The sequence below is a fragment of the Sminthopsis crassicaudata genome, chromosome 3 (assembly GCF_048593235.1).
Source record: "Sminthopsis crassicaudata isolate SCR6 chromosome 3, ASM4859323v1, whole genome shotgun sequence".
Classification (NCBI taxonomy): domain Eukaryota; kingdom Metazoa; phylum Chordata; class Mammalia; order Dasyuromorphia; family Dasyuridae; genus Sminthopsis; species Sminthopsis crassicaudata.
The window spans coordinates 588,921,629-588,949,269 of record NC_133619.1 but is presented as its reverse complement, the minus strand read 5'-3'; the positions used below and the strand labels follow the sequence as shown (position 1 = coordinate 588,949,269).

Below are 27,641 nucleotides of genomic sequence, written 5' to 3'. Positions count from 1 at the left end.
ATGAACTTGTTGACAGAAGGGAACAGCTGAGTGGGTCAAGAAGCAGAGCTGGGGGAAAGGGGATGTTGGAGAAGGACAGCTGGGAAACCAGATCTCTAGAGAACTGGGACACTTTGGGGAAGATTCTCAGGGGAGAAGATTAGGGGAAGGGAAGATGAAATAACCCATACATCCCCCTTCCCCCAAACCTTAGTATCTGTGTGTGAGGAGAGGATAAGTTCTTGATCCACTGCCACCCCCTTCCCTCCATCAGGCAGACACTCTTGGGGACGGGGAGGGAAGAGAGATAAAGTCTGGATCCAGTTATTTAGGCTACTGGAAATCAGACCCAGCTCTCCACCCCACCCCACCTCCCCAGCTCTGTCTTGCTGACAGTTACACACGGGCCACCTGCTGCAGAATCGTCCCCTTCCTCTCATTTTGAAGAATCCAGGCTCCTTGTGAACTTGTCCCCAGGGCAAGGGGACAGAGGGAGGAAGACTTGCCCCCAATTCCAGAGTTCTGTTCTCTGCTTCTGTCCTCAAACCAGGGCATCCCAGTACCTTCCCCACCCTAGAAGGGCCACAGACCCTCCGGGATGGGGGGGTTAATGGGTGGGCATAGAAGCTATTTGGAGAATGTACTTCTCACCAATGGGACTAAGATGGAAGGTGAATGGGATAGAAAGGGATGCCTGAGGCAGGTGCTAGGTAGGGAGAAGGGAAATGGAAGGAAGTTACTTTCAGAGGGTAGATGCTTGTTGGAACTAACCCCCTCCCCAGCCCCATCAACAGTTACCATGGGATCCTAATCACCTAAGAGTAGTTTCAGAATCCAGACATCCCTTTCTCCCCTTGTCCCTATCCGCAGAAAGTTGAAGCAAAGTTGGCAGGAATCTGGCTTTATTTCCGGATAAGTTTGTTCATATGCTGTAACACTGACACCGAGGTTGGGGTGGATGTGGGTACAGGCTCCCCTGAGTTCCCAATATCCCCATTCCACCCCTCTCCCCATACTGGGGCTACTCCCTCATTGTAAGAGCCTAGGGGAGGCCCTCTGGTTACCCTTAAATAGAGAAAAACCTCCCAGTGAAGCCCTGGGCTGGCCCAGCCCTAGGGGGAGAGGGACTGGGCCCAGGAGGGAGGGGAGGCATGCTATATACATTATTCACAGACATTGTACCCAGAAGGTCACTTCCAAGAGTAAAAGTGAAATACTACAAGTGAGACCCAGTCAGTGGCAGGGGTGTGAAGATGTGTGAGAGAGGGAGGAGTGTGGGAGGCAGGGCCTGGCTGCAGCAGAGGCCAGGGACACCGTCAGTCTAATAAGGTGCAGATTAAAAACAACACACAGGATGCTCCCTGGGAACCGGGAGACCCCATCGCCCCTCCCGTCCTCGCTCTCACCCCAGCCCCAGCTCCAGCAGTTGCTTGTTATTTGTTCCCTTCTTCCTCTTCTTCCTTTTCCAGGGGGAGATCCCTGGAGGGTCTGTGGCACTCCTGGGGTGGGGGGCACTGGGATGCCCTGGCTTGAGGACAGAGGCACAGTGCAGAGCTCTGGAACTGGGGGCAGCCCCTTAGAGGACTTCTAGGGACAGAGGATAAAAAAAGGATGTAAGTCTCGGGAACAGCCAGCAACTTTTGAGTCACCTTGGCAAGCTTGGAAGAGCATTCTGGGATAGAGCTGGGGGTGGAGAATGAGACGGGCAAGTGGGGGAGGAATCTGCAGGAGGTGGAGGAAGAAGGGAGGGGCACTTGGGGAGGAAACTGGGGGAGATAAGATGGCCCAGAAGAGGGAATTATTCAGAGAGGAAAGTCAGAGGAAGGACTGGTGGGAAGTTTCATCAAAAAGAGGAAGGGGATCCTGGAGGTAAGATTTGGGGGAGGACAAGAAAGATTCCGGAGAGCAAAAAATTTTTTGGTTTGGAGAGGACAGAATGAATGGAAAGTATCAGAATAAGTAGGGATTCACAGGAGAGGGCCAGGAAGGCAGTGGGGTGGCAGGGGAGCAAGGATCCAGTGGGATACCTGTGACCTGGGGAGGCTGCACCACAGTTTTCTTGAGGAAGGCCTCAGCTTCAGCAAAAGGCAGCAGAGACTCCCCAGTTCTGCTGAGGGGGCTTCCCTTTTCTCCAGGGGTCCCCTTGGGAGAGAAGCCATTCTCCTGGTGCACAGCAGCTGGTTGCAGTCCATTCACCAATGGCCCCGCCTCTTTCCCCTGCATGCTGTAGGTACAGAGTGGGCGCATTCTGACTCCCCACTCCTTGGCTCCAGGGTGTCCCTCCAACCCCGAAGTCTCCTGGAAGCCCTTACAAAGCTACAAATTCTGCCCAAGGTCCCAGTAACCTCAGAGCAGGGGAGAAGTCCCGTTCCCCTCCGCTCTGACTCCCTCTCCTCCCTGGGGTACAGGCGACGGCTCTAGTTCACGTGGGATTTACCTCCACTGAGGCTCCTGAGGAGGCTGTCCCTCTCTTGGCAGAATCTCCTTTTCCAGGCCTTTGGCCAGGGGCTCAGGCACCTTCTCAGGCTCAGGCACCTTCTCAGGCTCTGCAAGGAAGAATTCCCGGAGGGGGAAGGGTCTCAATGGAAGTCCCTTCCGCAAAGAGCTCGGTGGGGAGGAGAAGTTTCATGAGAGGAGGACTCAGTTGGAAAAGGTCATCAATGGAGTGGAGGGCTTTAGTGGGAGGGAAGGAGAGGGGAAATGCGGGGGAGATTCAGTGGGGAGGGAGCCTCAGCATGGGAAGAAGTCCCTGAGCCCTCCCCCGCCTCACCTGTTCCCTGCGCTCCCCACCCGCGGGGAGGGCCCCCAGTACCTGGGCTGCAGTGGTCGGCTTTGGCCTCCTTCCCATTGAGAATCTTCCTATCCACCTTCTAGTTGGGTGGGGGAAAGGGGGCGGGTCAGAATGGTGGGGACCCAGACCAGGCCCTCCGCTCCGAGGCCAGCCCCCTCCCGCGCCCGGAGACCCCCCGCCCTCCGGGGAGCCAGACCTTAGCCTCGGCCGCCTCAGACTTCCGAGTCCTCTTCATGATCTCCTCCAGCCGCTGTAGCCCAAGGAAACACCCGCCCGTTAATCATAGTAACAGCGATAAGGAGAGCAGACACTAGCAGACTCCGGCTATCCGAAGGGCCTTCCCGCCCAGTGACCCGTGGGAGGCCGGCCCTAAGCCTCCCAGGGGGGCGCGGCAACCCGGCCGGGCTCCCAGTCACAACCCAGCGGACACCCCCGCCCCCAAGGGGAGGGGGGGGCAGCTCCCGCACGGACCCTGCTCCCCACCTTCTTCCTCTCCAGCCGCTCCTGCTCCTCGCGCTGAAAGTGCTTCTCCCGTTCCAGCCGCTGCCTCTCGGCCTCTTCCCGGGACCTAGCTTCAGCCTCCTCCTTCTGCCAAAGGGACCCGCAGTGAGGGCTGGCCCAGGCCTCCAGCCTCCCCCACCCGCAGCCCCGGCCACGCGCCCCCTGGCACCTGCTTCTGCAGCCTCTCCTGCTCCTCCAGCTCGGCCTGGGCCTTCTCCCGGGCCTCCTGCTCTTCCCGCTGTTGCCTCTCCTCCTCCCGCCGCCGGGCCGCCGCCTCCCGTTCGGCCCTGGCCTCGGCCTCCCGGGCCAGCTGCTCCTCTCTCAGTCTCCTGTGGGGGACGGGACACCCGGGAGATCAGGGCCCAGCTCTCCCCGCTTTGGGAGACTTCTCTTCACGAAAAGGGGGGCAGTCTCCATATAAACGCCGGTCCTCAACCAATCAGCTCCAAAGCTCCGCCTGAAGGTCTCCAAGGATGGGGAACTCACTGCTCCCAGACCCCGACACTGCTCCCTTGCTTCTGGGCCAAAGCGACCCCTCCTCCCACTGCTGCCAACTCAAGTGGAGCCCCTCATTCACATGGCGCCCGGATGACAGCCACTCTGTACCCTTCCTAAACTCTCTAGTTCCTCTCTCACAAGCCTGAGAAACAGGTAAATTGAAGTTTGCCAGTCTCCTGTTAGATACGTAATGGCAAAGGGACCACAAAGTAGGATTTTTTTGTTCAGTTGTTTGTCAGGTTGGGCTCTCTGTGACTCTATTTTGGAATTTTCTTTTTAGCTGAGGCAATTGAGGTTAAGTGACTTGCCCAGGGTCACACAGCTAGGAAGTGTTAAGTGTCTGAGACCACATTTGAACTCAGGTCCTCCTGAATTCAGGGCTGGTGCTCTATCCACTGCGCCCCCTAGCGGCCCCCATTTTGAAATTTTCTTGGCAAAGATACCCACTTGGTCTGCCATTTCTTTCTCCAGTTCGTTTTTACAGGTGAAGAACTGAGGCAAATAGAGTAAAGTGACTTGCTCAAGGTCACACAACGGGTAAGTATCTGAGGCTGGATTTGAACTTCTGAAAATAAGTCTAACTATTTGAAACCTCACATGTGCATAATCTAGCTGCAGTTCATCTTTATGAGTAGATTTTTCTCCATTGACTCAAATTCTTGTTTGTAATCAAACATTGAACATAATGGGATATTATATTCTTTACAATTCAGTCAAATCATGTGACTGGGAAGATGTGGCCAGCTGTAGAGAACCATCTTTGAAAGGCTGTCTATTCCCTTCTCAAATTTTCATCAAGGACACCCTTCCTTTATATATAAACCTATAAACATTGTGTAAGGATGAGAAAGTGTGCATCTGGATCAAAAGTTACCAATATCTTTTAAAACCAACTCTATAGATTGGCTCCAATTCCAAAAGACTATTCAGAGATCATAGAATATGGGAGCAGTTTTATCAGGGCATGGATTAAAAAGAATCTTTGGAAAGAAAGTAAAAAACAGATTATATACCTAGATAGGCATATCTTTCTATATAACTGTCTATCTCTTTATCTCATTGGCTTGGAAGCAGTTCCGATTCTCCCCTCCCTTCTTGCTAAGTTCATATTTTGGATATTCTATTTTTAAATTTTTTTTGGATATTCTATTTTGGGAGATTTCATTATTCCTCCTAACACCTGGCTTAGGACATGACACAGTCCTATCTGCAGTGCTGACAGACCTTTGATTTCTCAACATTCTGGTAGTTATTAGCAATGCTGACAAATCATCACAGGTGACACATCAACTACCTGTATTCATCCGTGGGAAGTTCTCTCACTTGCCTCTGGTATCATACAGCATGAGTGGCTCTAGTACAATTACTATGTCAAAGACCCAAGGACTCAAAGCCTTAATCACCTGAAGGGCTGGGAGTTGAGAGCAGGGGAGGCCACGTTTGATTTATCTTAGATTATTTGTCATTTGAGTCTTCCAGATAAAATTGATCTCATTGAAATATGAAGTCATATATGAGAACTATCAGGTTAAAAAGGGAGGGGAGATGGTAGGGGTTAGAGTTGTGCTGTATTCCTACCAATAGTCTCCCACTTCTTCAGATAAGTATGTGGGATGGAAGAAACCTTTTCAAATCTTTTCTGAGCTGTATTTGGTACTCCACAGTCTTCCACAGATAGGTATGTGGCAATAAAAGATGCCTTTTCAAATATCTTATAATTATAGAATTGACTTCAGAGATAATCTGTTCCAACCCTCTCACTGGGGTTAGAAGAGAAACTGAGGCTCAGAGGTTAAAAGATTTGGCCAAAGTCAAGTAGCTAGTAAGCATTAGAGCCAGGAAATGGAATCTGTTAACTACAAAATCCACTTTCTCTCCACTGTATCATACTGTCTCCCAAACAAGAAACTAACTCTATCCTGCCATGAATCAAGTGATAGCTTTTCGAAGGAGCACACGTATACTGCTTTTGAGGGCCTTGATGCTATGTAATGCCATACTAGTGTGTATGTGATTTTTTTGAATATTCCTCTCTGAAATATCTTGAAAATCAATCCCTGAGTCCTTTTAAACTAGTATCACATTCAGCACTCTGATACTTTCTTTTCTAAACTCAAATTTCTTAAATATCATGGACACTTCCCTTAAATAGAACAGTGGGTACTGAGATGTTCAAGTTTAAACTTGTTTCTATCATTACCGATGATTTGAATAAATCCCTCTAAAACTGTCATTCTTTTTCATTGTCTTCTTTTCATTTCTTCTAAGTACTTTTACCTGAGTTTCATAATAAGATTTCCTGCAAGTTTGTTTGATGAGAAGAAAAGGATTCAAAATCTTCTATCATCCTAAATGCATCTCTCTCATTTTCTTAGAGAGGTGGGGGATTACAGGTGCAGGATGTTGCAAGTGTCGGACATGCTGGCTTGTCTGCTTGTTTTTTGTTTTTTGTTTTTTTTCTATCTGTGTTTTATATTGTTACAAGGGAAGGTTCATGGGGTAAGAAGGAGGGTCAATTCAGAAATGTTGTTGATATAAACACAAAAAAGTACCAGTAACATTCTAATTTTTTTTTAAGGTGAAATCACTATTCTCTGTAATACTTTTCTTGTATTCTTTGCTGCTATTTATCCCTACATATTGAAGAAGGATTTGCTGGGGTATTTTCTGAACTCTTTTGCTCGCCATGTTCTGGCAATTAATTTCCATTGGTTAAATTTCACTAAGAAATAGATAGCAATAATCACAATCAATATCTTTGCTTTTATCCCTTTCCCATTGTTCTGCTTCAAGAATTTATTTTAAAAAGGTCATACTGGAGCTTTATAATTGCAAGCAGTATCTTATTCTTCTAGTTTGATATTAATTTTGACATGTGTTCTTTGCAATTAATGATTTGATTTCACAAAGACAACTGATTCTGAAATAATTTGGAGGCAGTGAGGTGATGTGGTGGTAGTAGTGTCGAAAAGACTTGAGTTCAAATTTACTTTCAGACACTTATTAGCTAGCTGACCCCAAGTAAGTTATTTAACCTCTGTTTGCCTCAGTTTCCCTCTCTGTAAAATGGGGGTAATAAATGCACTTGTAGAATCAAATGAGATAATAATTGTAAAATGCTCAGCACATTGTCTGGTACATAATAAGCACTATATAAATGTTAGCTATTATTATTATGATTTCGACATTGATAAATACTACTTTCCTATCTGTTACGATAGAATTAAATTACTATTTACTTTCTTTGTTTCTTTTCCTTTTTTTTTTTTTTTTTTTTTTTTTTTAGTAATGATGTTAGGTATGCATCATGTCCATATCTTGAGGAAAACTTTTATTATATCTAGACGTGTGACCTCTGAATCATCTACTTCCCTCTGGTCTCTTTTATTCTTAATTAGGAACCATGCTGTTCAATGTATTATTCACTGCCTATTTCTGTTCTCTCTTTGCTTTGAAATCATCAAACATCAAGACCTTAATTGTCTTGGTTTGGAGAGTCCTGTTAGGTCTTCCTAGAATTTCTGTATTACATCCTTGGCAAGCTCCAGATGCTGACACACAAGTTATAGACACAGACATCTAAGTTTCATGGTGCTCCCTTCACCTGTGCTCACCATGAACTTTGTAGGGCCAGGTGACCAAATGCCTCATGGGAGGATTTTCTTGTTGATCTTGGGGCTGCAGACCCTTTATTACCTTCTCCTTTCCAAAGAAAGCCTGTGAGCTAGCCTGCCATTTAGCTAAGATTTTTATCTTGTGCCTTCATTAAGCAGTTCATTGTGCTTCAATTCTTCTAGGAGGGAATCACTGCCAACAGGTAAATTAATGATGCAGATGGTGATCTTGCTCCCATTTTCTACCACTGTCATCATCACTATGTGAGCAGAACAGGTGGGCTGATGATTACTGACTTCTTGCTTCCTGAGTCCCCCATGGCCAAAGAATTTATTCAGCTGGACTGATCATAGGACAATAGGAATGGATTTCAGAGGTCACCTACTCCCCTGACCCCTTTGTACAGATGATGAAACTGAAGGTCAGTGAGTCTGTGACTTGCTAAACAAAAGTCCTGCAGGTGGTGCTAAGTGACAGATGTCAGAGGGCAGATTTGAATGCAGCTCTTCAGATCCCAGAGCTAATAATCTTTTTACAGAACCACACTGTCCTGGTGCTCAGTGATAAAATATAACCCAGGCCTAGCCTATGCTCATGTTCATAGGACCTGAGGCAGCTTTCACTCTGCTAAAATAGCCTTTGGGAACCGCTCTTGAGCAGTATTTCTGGGAAATATGTCAGTGTCCTTAAAATGGAGTATTTTTTCCGAGCACAGGACAACTGGACTGTTGCTTTTTCCATTCTGGACAAGCTGGTGCTAATGTTACATAAGCCTTTTTGTGTGCTGTAACTAACCCATCCTGAGCTTGTAATCCACTAAGACCCCCCGGCTCATTCACATGAACAAGCTTGAACATTCATGTCTCACCTACTCTGAGTGACGACTATTTTAAGCTAAGAATTGGGCATTTACTCCTATAATTTCATCTTAATGGATCTGGTCTGTCCTTTTAGCCAGCCATGATTTTTGAGGAACAACTATGTGACACGTTAGCCATCCCTTCTAGGGCTAAGATGTTTGCCAAAATCACAGATATCTATAACTTCATTAAAATCAGTAATAAAGTTATTGAGCAAAATTGGGCCAGCGTTAGAGCCCTGAAGGTACCACCAGAGACCTATTTCCCAATTCAGACTCAATTTTCGGCACTTCTCTCCACTCCCAGCTCCCAGAAGACCATGAGACAGGTGTGGACACATTTTGTCAGATTCTGATAAGGGCCAGTGCCTGGGTTTGAACAATCTGTAAGGACTGGGGGGCTGAGGAGGGGGAGGGAAACGCGGAGCCCACCAAAGGGGAAGGGCAAAGGGCATTTGCTTATGCTTCCTCCCAGCGGCCTTTGTGCTCCCCGCCCCTCCCCAAGGAAGGACCTAGCGCAGTTTTCACACTCACTTGTCCCGTTCCTCCTGCTCCCGCCGCTCCTGCTCCTCCCGCTCCCGCTGCTCTCGGGCCTGGCGCCGTTTCTCAGCCAGCAGCCGAGTGGCCTCTTCGGGGTCCGTGGTGCCGGCCATGGGTTTGCCAGAGGTTGGAGGGGGCGTTGGGGCTGGGGGCAAAGCTGGGATTGTAGTACCTGGAGAGAGACCCAGACCCGCCTGTCAGGGGCACAGCCTTGGTACTCACCCTGGCTTCTGCCTGTACAGAAATGGAAATCCTCCCACTGACCTGTGTGCTGACCTAAGACATCTTCTCTGTCTCTGCTGACTCCCATCCATCCCCAAGCTAGACCCCAGCCCCTGCAGGGCCAGATGGGATTGCCCACCTGTTTCCCCACAACCCCACTAACTCGAGGAACAGAGACCTGGGGACCCACTTCTGTCCCGTTCCCCTCCCAGACCCCGAACTCTCAGAGCAGGGCCATCAGTACCTCCCACTGGGCTGGGCACTCCCCTCCCACACCTCCTCCTCAGACCCGGGGCTGAGCTTCCTCGGGGCTCCCCGAAGGGCCCCTTGCCCACCTGAGGGTAGCTCCCCAGGGGCCTTAGCTGGTTCTGCCTTGGGCAGCTCCTTGGCCGGCGGGGGGGCAGCTGGAGAGGGTGACGCTGCAGCAGCTGGCGCCTTCTCCTCCTCCCTGACCTTTTCCTTATTCTTTTCTTCTCGTGCAGACGGGCCAGGGCTCTCCTGAGCCTCCTCCTTCCTCCGGACTCGTCTCTTGGACGTGGCTGTGGGGCCTCGAGGGGAGGGAGGCTTGGGAGGCAGGCCGGGGCTCGGGCCCGGACTGGGGCAGGGGGAGGCTGTCCGGTGCCGAGGCGTGGAGGGAGAAGAGGGTCGGGTCTTAGACTTGGGGCTGCAGGAAGAAGAGCGACACCTCAGAATGGCTGTGGATCCCCCTCGGCCCCTCGGCCCCACCCAGAGCAGAACAGGCGCCACTCACCTGAGTTCTGCAGCGGGCAGGAGGCGGGTTCGAGGGGGCGCGGGCAGAGACTGGCGCTTCTTGAGGCTGCGCTCCCTCGCCAGGGCACTCTTCTCTTTCTCATTCTCCCGGTCTTTGTCCTTCTTATCCTTTTTCTTCTGCGCCTGCAAAGGCAGGGAGGGATGTCCATGAGAGAGCCCATGGGTCAGCACCGCCGCCGCCCCCGCCCTCACTCTGGTGGCTCCACGAGCCCGGCCCGGGGGTCACAGGGGCACTCACGGGGGAGGCTTCGAGCCGCCTTCGGGGGGTGGCAGGGCTGCTGCCCGCCGCCTTCCTGCGCTCGGCGCCGGGGCATCGGTGGAGGCTCCGGGGGGTGCTGCAGGGAGTCAGGGGGCTGGCCGAGGCGGAGCGAGGGCACATGGGAACCACTAGGAAGGAACACGGTGGGGTTAGCACGGGGGACCCTCAGAAAAACTCTGACCTCAAAGGTTCTGCTGGCCGTGGGACTGTGGGCAGGGGCCACCTCTCTGTCTCAATTTCATCCGATATAACATACTACTAATAATGATACTCAGGCCCCTCCCTACCAGGACTGCTCTGGGGCAGAAGGGTCTGCCTGATGGAGACACAGCACCCCCTGCCCGACCAGGGACAGGGCCTTCCCTCTGCCCCCACCCTTACATCCCGGGCTCCCCTAGGAGTCTTTCCAGCCCCTCCCTCACGGAGCTCCGCGCCCCTACCCTGGTCCTTGCCATTTCCAGGCAGGGTGACGGCGCTTCTGCTCCGGGCCAGGAAGGACAGTGTGGGCGTCATCAACCGGTCCACTATGCTGCTCTCCCAAGGACTCAGCTGCAGGCTCCGATCTGGGCGGCGGGAAGGGGGGAAGAGAGCAGAAGCCGTCACCTCTGGCCGGCTCCCCCGATGGCCACAACCATGGAGACCGCAAGACCCGCCAGGCGCACGACAACCACACGCGGACGTGCCAAGGACCCACACACAGCTACACACACACACACACACACACACACACACACACACACAGAGCAACCCCCCCCTAACCTCGCATGCATCTCTCCTTCTGCCTGGTGGGTGACCACTCCCCAGAACAGGGCCATGAACATGAGCCCTGTCTCAGCCAACATTAACCTGGCGCTGGAGCCGGAGCCAGAAAGGCTAACACAGCTCAGGAACATCCTCCTGACCTCTCCTCTGGCCCAGCCACAAAGGGGGTGCTAGCCTAGCGACACAGGGGCCGACCTTCCAGGGCACTGCCAGCTGCTGCCCTTGGCCCCTAGGAAGGGGGGGCACCTAGTCCCAGGCTCAGCCCGAGCACGGACCAATGTCCTCCCTAAGGAGGCCCCACTCTGCAAAGGTTCTCCCTTTCCAGGTGAAGTGGCTTCTTGCCCCGAGGGAGGCCTTGGTTCTGAGGTGTCCCCGTGCCCTGGTCTGCCCTGCCCAGCTGCCCCTGCCGCCTCTCCCAGTCCCTCAGCTGCTCTATCTATTTTTACTCCTTCTCAGTCAGGTGGGGCCTAGCAGCAGCTGATTTGGTTGCCTGGCAATTGAGCAATCAAATAAAGGCTGAAGGAGCTTATAAATAACTCCCCCACCACCTCCAAAAACTCCTAAATCCGCCACTTCACAGGCTGGCATGTGGGCACGGTGCTGGCTGGGAGTGGGGACACTTCGCCCTTCTAGCTACAGAACCAAAGCCTTGTCCCTCACTGGGGGAGGAGCTACCATCCGACCCAGGGGGTCCCTGTCCACATGCCCCTGCGGCTCACCCCTGGCACACAGGGGAGATGCCGCAAAAACCAGCAAGAAAACTGAGGGCTCCGGGAGGCTGGAGCTCAGAGCCGCAGGAGCAGGGCGCACCCCTCTCCCTGTCTCCCTGCCTGGGAAGGTCTGGCCCCTCAGCCCAGGCCTTCTGACCTTTAGTGCTGAAGCTGTCTGTCCTGCTCCCCCAGCCCTGGAGACACAGCTCAGTCTCAGTAACTATGCCTTTCCGATAGCCCCGGAGCTGAGGATAGGCCAGACCCAAGGCTCAGGATGTTTCCCTAAGTTACAGAACTCAGAACCAGATGGGACCTTAGGGGTCTGACCTGGGCCCAACACAAATCCCTTCCTCCACCTTCTCACAAGTGGCTTGGGTCCCAGACAGGCCCAGGGCCTAGTTTGGGAAGCAGTCCTATTTCTGGGGCTGCCTCTGGCAATGGCAGACTGGGCTGGGGCGGCTGGGCCTCTTACTTCTACTGGGGGAGTTCCAGAGCGTGGCAGAGGATTTTGAGAGACGCTTGTTGATTATAGAGTCCACGTGTTTAGGCAGGTTTACTGCCGACATGGAGCACCTGCTTCCACCTGGAGGGGAAAAGACACGGGCATTAGAGCCGAGGGCCAGGGGCAGGGAGGGCCAGGCCTGGGGCCAGGAAGCCAGGGGAAGGGAGGGCCAGGCCTGGGGCCAGGAAGCCAGGGGCGCCCAATAGGGCCTTCCATGCAGGATGCTCTTTCAAGCAGGTTCAAGAGGAAAGGGAGAGGGAGGGAAGATTAGGAGAAGGGAAGGGAAGGGCAGGAAAGGACATGGGATAGATTCAGCCCCAGGAGGGGAGACACAATCGCCCTGTCAGGGAAAGGGCCAGGCTAGGGAAAGGGGTCCATTTCTAAAGGGGTCAGTGGCCACAGCCTGTGGTCTTCTTTCCCAGGGAGGACTAGTGAGACTAGATCTTGCTCTGGGCAAAGATGGCTTTAATGGCTGACATAGCCCCCTCCTCCAGGCTGTGTCCACCCCTGCTGCTAAGGCTATCACAACTGCTGATGCACTTTTCAGACCCCACAGTTTCCACATTCTGAATCTCAGTTGATACCCTCAGCCCTGCTGACCCTTCACCTAAAGACCTACACATATAAAGATACACAAAAACACAGAAAACATATACATACAGATAATTGGCATTTGGAATGCTGAGGAACTAGTGACCTAGACTTAGACTAGAGTCCAAGGGGGTCTTAACCCTTTTCATGCATCTTGGACCCGTTGATGAAGGTTAAGAATCTCTTCCTTTTTTTTTTTTTCCAGAATCATGTTTTTAAATAACTGAAGGGAAAGTTAAATTTCCATTAGAAGTTACTGAAAAAAACGTATTTTTTCCCCATGCAAAATCATAAATTCCTTGAAATTGATCTGTGGACCTCTAAGGGACTCTCAATTTAGTCCAATCCCATCACTTTACAGATGAGGAAACAGGCCTTAGAGGTGATGTGACTGAGACCAAAAAACAAAAAACCAATAACCAACCCCTGGTGTTTGAACCCAGTCAAATCTACAAATCTACCTCCCCATGGCCTCTAAAGCCCAATGGCACAATGGTCCCCATGAAAAATCATACAAAGACACACAAGCACAGAAATACACGGCAACATGCAGACTTAGCGCTGTACACAGTGATATACCACTATCTACAGACATACACATGTCATCATACAGACACACATATGTCCATAGTGCGACACAAAATACACACAGCTGATGACAGATATGCACCGAGACATTCGTATACACAAATACACAAATACAAACACACACTTTCCCTGGACACAGAGATCAGCCCGAAGTACAATGAATCCCACTTCCCGAAAAGTCACGTACCCAAAAAACCCCAAACTTATTTAACAGATAAATTAGAGGGTAATTATCTTAAATAAGAACTCCTCTGAGTACATCATGGTACTTGTTTACAAAACATTAATTACTTGCAAGAAATCAGGGAAACTTTCAGTTCAAGTGTTAGAAGTGGCTGCTTACTGAATAAAAACGGAAGATGACATCTCTCTGAGACGATAATGGCAGGCAATGGGAAGGATTCAATTTACAAAATTTCAGTTTTTGCAGTTTTCAGAAACATATCCATCACATAAGATGAGGCCCCCAGTTAGCGAATCCCCAGACCCCTGCTTTGTGCCCATCTTCCCCCGTCCCCCATGCTCCCCTCTAGTTATACAAACCCCCTACCTGGTGGGCCCAGGTGAGGGATGTGCTGGGGAAATTGCAATGGGGAACCCCCCCTCACCCCTCTACACACAGTTGTCTTAGGACCTCAAAGCTCCTCTCCCCCTCCCTCACATAGACCTACCTACCTACTCCAGTCCTCTCGGGTAACTCCAACATCCCTTCCCCAGCCCCTCCTATACCCACCAATCTGCCCACTCACTGTTCTTATGTCCAGGGGAATTCTGCTGCAGGGCTCCTGCCCAGGACCAGCGCTGCTGCCGGATCTCTGCCCACGTCTTCTTCACTGACCTCTGGATAGCAGCTTCATAACGTTCCTGGGGGTGGGGCAGGGCCAGGGGTTAATTCTGAGAGTCCCCTTCTCCATTTAATTTTGTTTTCCTGCAGAATCAGGCTCAAAACCTGTTCCTTCTGGGAAGCCTTAGATTAGCCCTGAGCAGAACTGTTATTGTTGAGTCATTTTTATTTGTGTCCAACTCTTCATGACCCAATTTGGGGTTTTCTTGGCAGAGATACCAGAATGGTTTGCCATTTCCTTCTCCAGCTCATTTTACAGATAAGGAAACTGAGGCAGACAGGATAGAGCAATTTGCCCAAGATTATACAGCTAGTAAGTATCTGAGGTCTTCCCAATTTGGGTCTTCCCAATATCAGCCCGGTGTTCTATCCACTGAGCCACCTAGCTGCCCCTAGGGGACCATAATAACAGCTCACATCTATGTAGTGGCTTAAGTTTGCAAAGCACTTGGCCACCTGATCCCCACAAGCCTGGCATTTCCTGAGTTCAGGCAACCCACCACCCTCAGCCTCAAGGTAGCTAGGGGGCACAGTGCCTAGGGCATTGAGCCTGAATCAGGGAAACCTGAATTCAGATTTAGCCTCAACCAGTTAGTAGCTATGTGGCCCCAGACAAGTCATATACACTCTATTTGCCTCAACTGTAAAAAAATGAGTAATGAAGATTGAGATAATATTTGCCAAGTACCTGGCTCATAGTAGGTATTAACATAAGTGCTTATTTCCTCCTCTCCTGCCCAGCAGCAGAGAATGTGGGTACACACCACACCTTGTTTGTTTTTATGCTTTTAAAAAATGATTTTTCAGGTCATTTCTAGGAGTTAGGATCTGTCTCTTCACTTGGACTTGGGGTTTGCTGAGGGCAGGACCTCATGTTTTTTTTTCCCCCAGGCTCAGCTCTGAGCTCCATGTGGAAGGCACAGAACAGGGTTGCCCATCCATCCCAGAAAACCCTCCTCCCTTTCCCACGGACTGCCCCCACCAATTCCAGCTCCTCACTGATCCTCCTCAAGACACACACAGATACAGATGCATATTAAATCAAAGCTTGAACTTCAAAGGGATCAGAATTCGAGAGCAAGAAAGAACCATAGGGGCCATCTAGCCCAACTTCTCATCTGATAGATAAATAAAGTCAGGAAAAGTCCAGCCTCATGCAGACAGTTAAGTGACAAAAGCCTCCAGTGGTCACCACAGGCTCCACAGATGTATGCATAGAGATAAGTATACATATATGTGCATACAAAAACACAGCCTCTAATAAAACTAACTAATACACATAGCAATTTTAAATAACTTTAAGTAATTTTTAATTTAAATTTAAAATATTTTTTTAAATTTGATTTAAAATAGTAGCTTTTTAAAGATTTGAAAATGGAAGGCTTTCTTTTAAGCCTTAGGACCACCCTAATATCATTATTATCTTATTTTGCAGATGAAGAAACTGAGGTTCAAAGAGAATGAAAGATTTGCTCAGAGTCCCTGAGTTAGTGAACGCCTCAGAGGGGACTCCTAGTTCATGGATCCACCCTCTCTGCCATCTTGTTTTCTCTGTCCCCCCTCGGTGCAGAAGGAACCCCGACACGGGGAGACAAGCGCCCACCTTGTTCTTCTCCAGCTTCTGCCGCTGCCGCTCCTCCAGGGCCGCCCTTCTCTGCTCCGCTTTGAGCCTCTGCTCCTCGAGCCGCCGGCGTCGCTCCTGGAGCTGCTTCTCTCGGAGGACTTTGGCCTTTTCTTCCTTCTCCAGCCACATGGCTTTCTTGGCCGCTGCCAAAAACCCAGAGGCCGGGGGAGTTAGCAGGAGCCTGTCCCAGTCACCTTCGTCCAAATCCAGTCCCCCCAAGTTTATCCTGATTCATGCGGTTCTTCTGTCCTTACTCTTACTTTAATCTCAATAGGAAGCTTTATGAAGAAAAGCAGGTTTATCTCTTACCTCCTAAACCAACCCATCCTTCCAAATTCCCAGTATTTGTCAGACACCGACTACCTACCTCCTCATCCCTCAGGCAACTAACCTCAGAGCTGTGTTCTACTCTTATTCACTCCCCATACTTAATCAGTGACTAAGTCTTTATCAATTCTCCTTCAACAGCAACTTTCCTCTTTATCCCCTTCTCTTAATTCATGCAGCCATGAAACTTCCCTTGCCATCATCGATATCATTGCAGTAGGTGTTTGCTGCCAGTCCCTCCCCTGGGACCGAAGATTTAGAGCTAGAAGGGAGCTTAGAAACTTCGGATTCCAATCTCTTAATTTTACAGATGAGGAAACTGAGGTCCAGAAATGAAAGCAACTTTGTTGGGGTCCCACGGCAGTGCTTGACACAAGATATGGAACTCAAGTCTTGTTTCCTGCAAGTCTAGCACTGCTCTAGCTGTTAATTCTCTAATCCATCTTCTACCCAACTACCAAAATGCTAGTCTTAAAATGAAGGTCCCATAATGCCATTTTTCTACTCAGAAAATTTCTTCAATGACCACTATACCTTCTATCTCTAGGATAAAATATAAATGAATGAATATATGTGAAGAGGCTTTGCAAATCTTAATGGCAATATAAATTCTAGTCATCATCATCACAAACTCTTCAGGTTATTTAAAGCACCACAATCTAGCTCTAATCTAATTTTTACAGACTAATTCCGTAATATTCTTCCAGCTGAATTGCTTTCTTGCTGTTCCTCATACAAAGCATCCTCTTTCCCTCCTCTGTGGCTTAGCAAAGGCTGTGCCCCCTACATTTAGAATGCTCTTTTTCTTCACCTCTGCCTCTGAGAATCAATCTCTCTTCAATGTCTTTTGAATGTCACAAAAGATTCCACAAGAGACTGCTCCAGATTGCCTGCTGCCCTTCTATTATTTCGTATTTATTTTCTATGGATTTATCTATGTGCAAATATCGATTCCCCCTTAGAAGATTATAAACTTATTGGGGGCAGGATCTCCTTCCTTTTGGTTTTGCATCAGTTTTGCTAAAAACAAAGTCTTGCATGTAGTAGATAGCTAATTGCTGAAATAAATTGAATGCAAACAGGAGCTCAAGGTCAGAGGGACTGTGATAATCATAGCATTTAAAGCTTGAAGGTGCTTTAGACACCATCAAGATCAACCCACTCTTTTTTTTTTCTGTGTTAGATTGATTTTTTCCTCCATAGTATTTTATTTTGCCAATTACATGTAAAGATAGTTTTCAACATTCATTTCTGTAAGACTTTGAGTTCCAAATTTTTCCTCCCTGCCTCCCTTACCTTTCCCTTCCCCAGGACAGCAAGCAATTTGATAGAGGTTTTAGATGTACAATCATTTTAAATGCATTTCCATGTTAGTCATTCAGCCCACTCTTTAGGAGGAAATTGAGGCTGAGAAGGGGAAATAATTTGCCAGTCAGAAAAGAAATGATAATAGGTAGCATTTTATGTAGCACTTTGCAAACATGACCCCATCCTATCTCTATAACAGCCCTAGGAGAGAGGTGCTATTACTGTCCCCATTTTATTGATTAGGAAAATGAAATAGGTCTGGTTTAAGTGGCAGACCTGGGATTTGAACTCTGACTTGAGGTCCAGAGGTCTCTATTCTATCAGACCATGACAATCTTTAACTTGATTCCCAAGAGCAGGGAGAAATGTAGTCCTGATCAGAGTGAGCCAACCCCTTCTGTGGGCTTTCCCCATTCAGAAGATCCTCTGAGATTTCTATCCTTCTCCTCTATGTTCTTAATGTTCTACTCACCAAGATACTTGGCCCGCTCCTCTCTCCGTTCCTTTGCCAGCTTATGTCTTTCTCCAGCTTTCTTGGCATCTGGGTACCACGTGGGGAGAGACAAGAGTTGGAGTTATCTCAAAGTCCCCATTTTGGGACAAGCCTCCACTTCCCAGATGGGAGAAAGGGAAATCTTGACCTTAAATCAAGAGAGGGAAGTGGCAACCCAGGCTTGCAGGAGCTGGCCATGGAAAGCCAGCATTCAGGCTCATATAGCCGCTCCCCAGAAGAAACGTTGCTGGACTCTGGGTAGGAAGGGAATACAGGAAGGAGCACACACCTACCTTGTCTAGGACTGGGGCTAGTGGAGCCCGGGGCAGCAGTTGGGGATGGCTGACTGCTTCTGGAAGGGGATTTGGAGTCCTGGGATGTCCCTTTGGGCGGTGGGGCAAGATTCCCACTTTTGTCTTCTGTCAGGAGAGCGTCATCCTTCTGGATCACTGTCTGCTCTAGAGAGGTCTCCAACTCCGGGGCAGGGGAGGCTGGGGGCTGAGCACTCCCTAGTGGACTCTTCGTGGCCGGCGGGGTGTCTGGAGGGGTGTCTGGAATCAGAGCAGGAGTATGTGGGGAGAAGTCACCTGGAGGGGAAATCCTTGGGGCTGCAGAGGTCCCAGCTGCTTCAACTGGAAATCAAAAGCCAAGAGCAGAGAGGGAAGTCAGTTCCCCGAAACTTAGATCCCAGACTCAGGGAAGAAGCATCTGAGCAGTCACCTTCCATCATAAGCTGCTCTGTGAGAGGGGAGACAAAGGCAGGGGGGAGTCTTAGGGTTGTATTGGGGAAGAAGAGAAGAGCTGGGGGTGGCGTGAGGACATGATGAATATCCTCAGTGTCTGATGCTGTCTTAGAGAAGAAGGATTTGATTTATTCTGCTTAAACCCAGGAGGCAGAACAAGGAATACAAAAGTCATCGGAAGACAGATTGCGGTCTAACGTGAGGAAAAACTGCCTCACAATTAGAACTCTTAAGTTTTTTAGCAGCAAAGGACAGGATGAACAATGGGAGGCCGCTGCCCAGGGAATGACTGAATGAACTGGGGCATATGAATGTGATGAAATATGAAACGACAAATCTAAGGGATTCTCAGGAAGGCTCACAAAGAGAAGAGGAGTTAAGTCAGCAGAAGCACACCAACCCTTTCCACAATGGCCACAGTAAACAACATGGAAGGACTTCTGATAGTTGCAATGACCAAAAGGTGATGTCATCTGGGGAAGTATGTCTCCTGTTCCTCCTCAGAGTCATGGTGGATTCTGGGAACAAAAATCTAGCCTGCATTGTCAGACCCGTTCCATATGTTGTTACTGCAGCAGGGTGATGCAGTAGACAGAATACTGGACCTTCAACACCCCCCCCAAAAAAAAACCCCTGCCTCAGTTTCTTCCTCTGTAAAATGGGAATAATGACAGCATTTACCTTCTCTGGTTCTTATGAGGCTCAAATGAAAATATTTGTAAAGTGCTTTGCAAAGCTTTAAACATATTAGAAATGCCAGTTATTATTACTGTTGCTTAATTGTACTTTGTTCCAAAGGAATTCCAATTAATTCCTAATCAATGAATGCCTTAATTCCAAGGCATTATTTGGATATGACACTGGCGGTGAACTCTCTTCTTATCTTTGCTTCCTGGCTTCCCTGGTATCCTTTAAGTCAATGCTAAATTTCCTTTTTCTGAAAGGGAACCCTTCCCAGTCCTCCTTAACTTGAGCGCCTTCTCCCCGTTTATTATCTCTAATTTATCCTGCATATTTGTACATAGCTGTTTGCATGTACTTCCTTACTAGAGTGGGAGCTCCTTAAAGAACAATGTTTTTGACTTTTTTTGTATCCTCAGCACTTAGCACAGTACCTGGCACATAGCAGATGCTTAATAAATCTGGTGGACTAATGGAGAGGAGGGTAGGAAGCATAAATAAAACAAACATATATCATTAGAGTTGCTTGTGACATCAGCAGCCTTGGGATTATGAGGTTCCCTATCTCTGGGGAATGACCAATGGAAGCTAATCATTATAATGTGAATCCCTGCTCAGGTACAGGTTGGAATGGATGTCCACTATGGACCCTCTATGAGATTGTTCTGATTCTATCTATGACTTGGCTATGAATAGGGGTGAGAAAACTTCAGATTTATAATTAGGAAGACCTAGATTCAAATCCCACTTCAGATACTTTACTAGCTATGTGATCCTACGCAAGTCACTCAACCTCTGTCTCAGTTTCCTCATCTGTAAAACAAGAGGGCTAGACTGTTAAGCTAGACTGTTAAGTTCTCTTCTAGCTCTATGAGACTATGATCTTATGTGTCAAACTAGGGGGAAGGGTAGGTTCAAAGCAGTAGAATGGAAAAACCTTTTTGCAGATGGAATTCTCCCAGAAAGTGTAAGAGATTTGTTTAATGTCACACAGCTAGGAATTAAAACATTAATTAACAATTAACTCTCTGAAAGATGGAGTGCTCTTTCCGCCACATTACACCACAAAGCACACACATTGTCAGGGGCTCAGACTCCTACTCTTCACCCTCCAGGTGAAGTCCCCCCAGCACACTGCCTGCTGCTCCTTTGCCTGTACCCCTCCAGGAAGCAGGAGTCCTCTGTTCTGAGAGGCAGCCTTGGGGAAAAGGGGAGAAATCTCCCCCCATACTCCTCTGCTACTATGCAGAAGGACACAGGTGCTACGGAGAGCCTGGTGCTGAGCTCAGGGGATGGGAATGCAGGGCAGGCAGAGACTTCTGCCCAGGCTGGCCAGTCAGATATGACAGGAAGTGAAGCACCTGGTGTGAAGGGGAGGGGATGACAACAGGTCCCGAGGTAAGGATAGCCCCAGCCCAAAGAAAGGCAGAGGAATAGGGATGAGCCCAGATAGGGGCCAGAGCCCAGAAGAGGCTGAGGCAGCCCACCCTTTCACTCTATAATTAGTGCAGAGAGTTTTCAGCATCTGTAATTCATGGACATTTTCTGGTCTCCCAAAAGCAGCCACAGAAGCTTGAGCTGAGGGAAGGAAGAGGAGCAAATGGCCACCCTTGTCAGCCACTCCCTCCTGCAACCTCACACACAGAAAGAACAAGAAAGGGAGACACACAGAAAGATCTTTATCACGTCATATTACGTATTAGAGCTATCTTTATTTGTGTCTTATTCTCCACTAGACCATACGCTCCATGAGGGCAGGATTTACGTCTTATTAAATCTCTGTCTCTTTTCTAGCACTTAATATGGAACTTGGCACACAGCAGGATAAAGTGTGGGACTTGGGTTAGAATGGTGCCTCTAGACCTTAATATTTACACAGTCCTGACCAAGCTGCTTACTTCTCGTTCTCAGTCTCCTCATCCATAAAATGGGAGTGACACTAACATCTACCCATAACTTACCTCTTATGAGGACTGAATGTGATAATATAGGTAGATAACTTCAAAAACCTTAAAGGACTACAATAAATACTAGCTATTAATATTATTATTATCGTCAGCACAGCACCGTGATGAGAAACATGGATTTAGAGTTGAAAGAAACTTTTGAAGCCATCTGGTCCCTGCTTCTCGGTTTACAGATGAGAAAACTGAGACTCTAAGTGTCACTTACTCAAGGTCACGTCAATACCAAGTAGCAGAGAAAGAATTTGAATTCTCATCTTCTGACTCAAAAATCTAATCCCGGACCAAAAAAAAAACAAACCCCTCATACTCACATTATTTCTCACCCCTATTCTTGTTCCCCTCTTTGTGTTTACACATAAACAAACAAACAAATGGAGATTGTGTGTATACATACATAACACACATATATGTATGTACACGTGTGTGTTTGTATATTTACACACACATGTGGGTTTGCACGTGCACACACATGTATGCATACATGTAAAGTGTAGGTAGCTATTTCCATGACGGATGCTGTAGGTAAGGAACAGGCTTAGGATACAGGAAGCTTGGGATTCAAATTCTACCTCTGCAACCTTGGGAAATTCACTTATTTCTAAAAGGTACAATTACAAGGAAAGCGCTAACCCGTTTTCTCATCTGGAAGCTCCTTACATCCCAGAGGGCCAGGCCTTGTTCCTACCCAGAGCCAGAGGAGCAGGGAGGGACCCAAACCCGTGTCCCAAAGCACACAGACCTCATGCTCGGCCCCGCCTGCATCACACGCTGCCCTTTGCCCTGCCCAAGTGATGGACCTGCTCCGTATGCCCCATCTGGGGCCAGCCACAACCCCCTCTGCCCAATCCTGCTTTCACAAGGGCTCCTTCCTAGAATCTCCCCCATTGTGCGACCGGGGCAACTCTCCAGAGAGACCCGGGGAGCCAGACCTCTTCCCAAAGAGCGAGTCTTGCCAAAAGCTGGGGTGCTGTCTCTACTGGGTGGTTCAGGGCCAGTCAATAATACGGACCCAGAATACCAATATTTTGAGATCAGGGAGGCTCACTATAGAAACTTAAAAAAAAAAAATATGTCACTCAGCAATGATTACTCCCTCCCCCAAAGCTGTACTTTGCTATTGATACAGTTAAGCAAAACAAATCAAACCATCAGCCCTGTCTGACACCGTGTGCCTTATCCCACACTATGGTGCACGGCTTCTTTGCCAAGAGAGGTGGTTTAGCTTTTTTAGTTCTTAGAGGGCAGAAGGTGGCTTTTATGGGAAGCAGTGGAGTAATTGATTTGAAATCAGAAGCCCTGGGTTCAAATCCTCTCTCTACTTCTTAATACCTGTGTGAGCTTAAGCAAGTCACTTAGGTCTCCAGTCCTCAGTTTCTCCCTTTGTAAAATGAAAAAGGTTGGTCTAAGTTTCCTCCAAAGGCCTTCCCACTCGCCATCTGTGATCTTTGAACCGTCCTTAACCCTAGTTTGACAGCAGAATCGGAAGAAACTGTAAAAGTCAGGTCCAGCCAGTGTTATGATCTTAACATCTCTAAGGTCTCTGGAAGAAGAAGCTGGCTGTTCTGTGATGAGGTGCCAGGCTCCTTGATTCTGTATCACTCAGCCTCAAGGGGGGGGGGTCAGGGGAAGGGGGACCGGGGGAAAGGAACCTTCCTCTCCCACTGGCCTGGCCCCAGCCCGCCATTGTTCACAGTCTCCAATCAGGAGCACCCACTTCCTGTTATTTCTAGGGCAGGAAATGATGACATCCCGCCTGGGCCCCACCAGACCCTGCAGACCTGTTAGCCAGACCCTTAGAGCTCCTAAACCTTTGATTTAACCTCCAGCCAGCCTTTCCTCTGCTCTCTGGTGCTCAGATCTGGGGCTGGAAACCAAGGGATTAGGAATCATGAGATGAGTTCCCTGAGAAAGGAAGTTTGGGACAAAGAGGGTAGAATCGGGTTCCAAACTCCTGGTCTCAGCTCATTGGACTCATCCAAGTACCCCAGAAGGCTCTGCTTCAGGAGTTCTCGGAGTCTGAATGGTAGAACGGTAGGCAGTTTAGGCCTGCTCTGGGGAAATGAGGGTGGGGGCAGGAGACAGGGGCCTAGGGTAAAAGCAGAGAGGAGGGGACCTGCTAGATACACGGCTCCTTCCAACTCACTATTTTAGAATCTGTAAGTATCACAGAAGAAAGGAGGCGATGGTGATCCTCTAGGTAACTTAATCTATGTTGCAAATAGAGGGCCCCTCCAAAATCACAACTCAGAAATGGGGATGGAGCCTTAGAACATTGACCATAAAATCTTAGCACTGATAGGAGCTGAAGAGACCCGTTAATACAACTTCCCTTATTCTACAGAGAAGGAAACTGAGGGTCAGGAGGGTTAAATGACCTTGTCCAAGGTCAGAGAGCAAGTCTATCTAACAGTCATATTTCCACTTCCTTTGGCTTTGTGAAGACCAAAGGGTTGGTGAGGCCCCCTAGAGTGGAGAAGGTTGGGAAGGGGCACTGTGAGGAGTGGTGATGTCTGGAGCTTGGGGTATCATATCTTCCTACTACCTTTCACCCCCATCCCAATGGGGGCAGCCCCAATGGTTGGGGGGTGGATGAACAGGACCTGCAGCTGGCACAGCAACACTGAAGACTGTGCCCAGGGGTGCCAGGCAGGGCTGCCACCCTCAAAACAAAGCTACATTATCTGGGGCTCACCCGGCTGGCTCCCTTTACCCAGAGGCCCAGCTGGTGCCAGTAGGCATGGCTGCCTGGCCCCCTGGGGCCTCAGGCCAGAAAGAGCAGAGATCTCCTTTCCTAAGAGACTCTCTAACCTTTTAGCCAGCCCCAGTGCTCCTCAGTGGGTGCCCATGAGGGGTTTCTCCCAAAAGAGGGGTCAATAAATAGACCTAAAGAATTGGGGAAGTGGGTCCCTCTACCTTCCTAAGCCTGGCTGCTAGCACTGAGCCTGAGGGAACTCTCAGTCCCTTTTCCTTCATTTGCATATGCATGACAGCACATTAGGGCTCATTAATAGCCTCATTACTAGGACCCATCCGGCCCACATAGGAAGGTTGGGAGAGGAAAAGGGCAAGAAGGAGGGGGGCCTGAGCCACAGGGAGCTCCAGGCCTATCTGTCCCTAAAACTCTATCAGGATCCTATCTCATCTAATGACTGACATTCACACAAATCTAATAGCTCAAAATTTCACCAAGTCTTCTGGGTCATCCAGTGTAAAAATTGACTGCTTTGAACAGCCCTGGGAGGAAGATGCTACAGGTGTTCTCCTTTTACAAAGGAGGAAAGAGACTTTGAAAGTCTTGGTGATTTACATCTGGTAAGTGTCAGAGGCAGAATTTTAACCCAAGTTTTCCCACTAGTTGTAAGCTCATTGAGGGTAAGGACTTTTACTTCTTTTTGTATCCCTAGTGTTTAGCACAATGCCCAGCACATTGTGGGGGGCTTAGTAAATAAATGTTTATTGACTGACTGATTGACAAGCCCAATACTCTATATCCTGGACCGTGAATGTGTAATTCTGGGTAGCGATCATTCACCCTATCCAGGGTTCTTCCCTCTCTATCCAAACCAGTTCCCTCATCCAAAGCAGCCTGTAAGACATACCAGTCTGCCCATCCAAGTCCATTCTGTAGAGATTAGTCTCGCCACCTAAGTTTACAGAATAGTCATCCTCTCAAAAGTTCCAAATTCACATAAGCCCCTCCAGAATTCTCCTCTACTCTCTGTAATCAAACAAGTGGTCCCATCCATCACCTGGGGTTTCCTCTCTCTATAGATAATGGCCTCTCCTCCACACAAACTTAGTTTCTCCATCCAAACCCTTTTCTCAAGTCAGTAACTTCAGTATACTGGCCACTTCCCTCTCCAGTTCCTGTTCCCTATCTGCCAATCTGCCAGGGACCTGTGGAGACCCTGAGTGCAGAGGGGTTGGGAAGAAGGGGATATCAATGACCCTAGGGAGCCTGCCAGAGTCTTTGGGAAGCTTCCAAAATCCTGAAGCTTCATCAGAGAAAAGAAAAAAAAAAAAAACAAAAAAAAAAAACAACCCAGTCATCTCATCTGTCAGACTCGTGTTCTAAGGCTCAGCCACATTACCCCACAGCCACAGACCCTCCCTCCCAGTATCCCACACTCTTCCCACACCCTAGAACACAACTAGAAGCACCCATCCTAGTAACATTGGCTGTGGTTGGGAGGTTACAGTGAACACCCACTGGGCATCAGAGCAACCCCACCTATCCTGGGATCCCCCACACCCACAGCCACTGTTTCATCCTGAGCTTGGGGCCCTGAGGGAGCAAGGAGGTGACTAGGATTAGATTCTGATTCCTGGAAGCAAAGTGGGTAAGGTGTGGACCATATTTCTGCCTGTGTCAATGAAAGGGACTCAGGTGGTCCTGAACTCCCAGTTCTATAGGACTCCCCTAGACATAGGAGAGTTACAATCCAGAAGAGACTGCTTTTCCTTCTTTCTCCTCACCAAACCTCTCCCCACATCCTAATCACATCCATCCTTGCAGTAGTCTCAGAACTAGTCTCAGAATTAATCATTTGTGGGAGGAGTGGGGTTGGGGTTAGGGAATAATGCTCCCCAAATCCAAGAAATTCCTGGCTTGAAGATGGACAGAACCTACAGAATGTAAACTGGGGCCTTTGGCCCATTCTATAGAGTAGAGAAACTGAGGCCTAAGGGAGCTCAGTTTAAGGAGGATGCTGGGAAATTTAGGGAAACCAGGCCTGGAAGTAAAAGGAGAAGTCTTTTGGAGTCAGAAGGGGAAGGAGTCGAGGTTCTGTTCTGGTTCCTCTCCCTCCCCTCTAAAATCTGAAATGAGCTTGGAGGCTGGATAATCAAGCCTCCCCAATACCCTGCATGAGGCCCAGGGGCCCAGGCCCTACCCTGGCTCTAAGGGAAGTCAGGGCCCCCTCCCAGCCTCCCGCCCTCGCCCCTAACAATGCGGCCTCCCCCTTCACTCCCCTCCCCCAACCTTCGCTTTTATTCTGCCAGTTACTTGGCAGCCACAGTGCAGTCAGGGCTTCCCCCCTCCCCCTCGGCCTCTGCTGCCCCAGCCACCCGCACACTTCGTGGCAGCTGGAGCGATGGGGGAATGGAGGAGGATCTGAATGGGAGGGTGGTGTGTGGACTAAGGATCTGGATCCAGTGCGTGTGAGGGGGTGCTCCAGAGGGAGCTTGGTGGGGAAGGCTGGGTTCTGATCGGCCAAGTCCCACAGACTGACAACTCGAGGGCCGGGGTGGGGGGGGAAGGAAGGGGGGGCCCTGCTAAGTAGCCAGGGCTATTCTTTCCTCCACGCTATTCTTTGATGTATGGGAATTCATCCTTGCGGAGGACCAGGATGTGAAGAAGGGGCTCTGTGCCTCCTTCCCGGGAGGCAGCGCCACAAGTTGGAACAGAGACAACTGGCCCCCACTTCCACTCTCACCCCCGCCGCTCCATACACAAACGCTGGAGAAGGGGAAGCGGAGGCTGGGCCGAGGAGGCATGTGACGGGACAAGACTGAGAACGGGGGGGGGGGGGGGTCGGGGGAGCCCAGAAGCCAGGACAGAGTTGGAGCTGGGGAGGCGCCGCATGGGGGATGAGGAGTGGTCCCCGTGCGGAGCAGTGGGGGTGGGGGTATCCAGCCAAGTCCGGGACCCATTTCCCGGGCGGCCAGCTGAGAACATTTAGGGGTAGCCGGGGCTGCGAGTCGAAAGAGAGGGAGAGTCTTTGGGAATACAGGCCCTAGATCGGGGGAAAGGCCGGTCTCTGGGCGGGTACATCCCGAAGGCTGCTGCGGCCGTGGCTAGAGGAAGGGAAAACGGCAGCGGGGCGGCGCGGGCGGGGGGAAGGCTGGGGGGGGGGGGCAGCTGTCAGAAGATGCCAGTGTCCTGGAGCCGCGGCCGCAGCTTTTATTTTTAAAACTCTCCACTCCCCGGCAGTATCTGGCGGAGATCGGGGAGGGAGGCGGGGGATCGTTCCACGCCCAGGGCGGGCGGCCCCCCACCCTCTTCCCAGGCCTCCGAGCAGCGCAGCCCACCCAGGGCCTCCCTTCCTGCCTCGCTCCATCCCCGACACCCAATCCTCTGCAAGTCCGGCGAGTACCTTGCGGGCGGCTGGGGTCCGGCTCCTGGTGCTGGCCCTGGTCCATGGCTCCTGGGCGGCGGGTGGGGTCTGCTCCTCTGCGGAACGCCTCGAGATCTCAGCCGCGGAGGCGGCGCCGGTCGGAGCTCTGCGCTTCTCCCACCCCCGTGGCTTCGGGAGGGATCGGACGGCTCATCCCGCCTAGGCTTCCTTTCTTCCTCCTCCTCCTTCTTTACCTCCTCCTCCTCTTCCTCCTCCTCTCCTAGAGCTCAGGGGGATGGGGCTCACCCGAACCTCCAAAGGCGAATGATCCGAACTCTGAGGCCCCAGTGCAGCTGGCGAGGCCGAGATCCGCGGGCGCCGGGCTCGCGGGGCGGGGCGGTGGGGGTGGG

The 27,641-nt window shown here is 49.8% G+C and overlaps 1 protein-coding gene across 6 annotated transcripts; it reads right to left on the bottom strand.

Moving 5' to 3' along the window:
• Window positions 1-864: 864 nt before the first annotated feature.
• MAP7D1 (MAP7 domain containing 1) lies at window positions 865-27,595 on the bottom strand. Of its 6 annotated transcripts, none has more exons than XM_074305131.1 (18): window positions 27,271-27,593; window positions 18,078-18,416; window positions 17,764-17,832; window positions 15,636-15,799; window positions 13,938-14,052; window positions 11,980-12,090; window positions 10,476-10,598; window positions 10,015-10,163; window positions 9,757-9,899; window positions 9,341-9,669; window positions 8,778-8,955; window positions 3,441-3,600; window positions 3,254-3,358; window positions 2,967-3,020; window positions 2,750-2,849; window positions 2,417-2,525; window positions 2,007-2,203; window positions 865-1,566 (listed from the first exon to the last, which is right to left on the bottom strand). In XM_074305131.1, the coding sequence occupies exons 1-18, from the start codon at window positions 27,314-27,316 to the stop codon at window positions 1,556-1,558; spliced, it is 2,502 nt and encodes an 833-aa protein (XP_074161232.1). In that variant the 5' UTR covers window positions 27,317-27,593; the 3' UTR covers window positions 865-1,555. The 6 variants fall into 6 exon arrangements, with proteins under 6 accessions (XP_074161232.1, XP_074161234.1, XP_074161233.1 ...); XM_074305133.1 differs by having other exon boundaries at window positions 2,792-2,849; XM_074305132.1 differs by having other exon boundaries at window positions 10,488-10,598.
• Between the last annotated feature and the right edge of the window lie 46 nt (window positions 27,596-27,641).

Excerpts from the sequence above, each read along its gene's own strand:
- MAP7D1 (XM_074305131.1), bottom strand. The coding sequence starts at position 27,316 with ATGGACCAGGGCCAGCACCAGGAGCCGGACCCCAGCCGCCCGCAAG. Across the intron at positions 18,417-27,270 it reads GGACCCCAGCCGCCCGCAAG|TTGAAGCAGCTGGGACCTCT; the intron begins GTACTCGCCGGA and ends TTTGATTTCCAG. Across the intron at positions 14,053-15,635 it reads AGAAGCTGGAGAAGAACAAG|GAACGTTATGAAGCTGCTAT; the intron begins GTGGGCGCTTGT and ends CCCCACCCCCAG.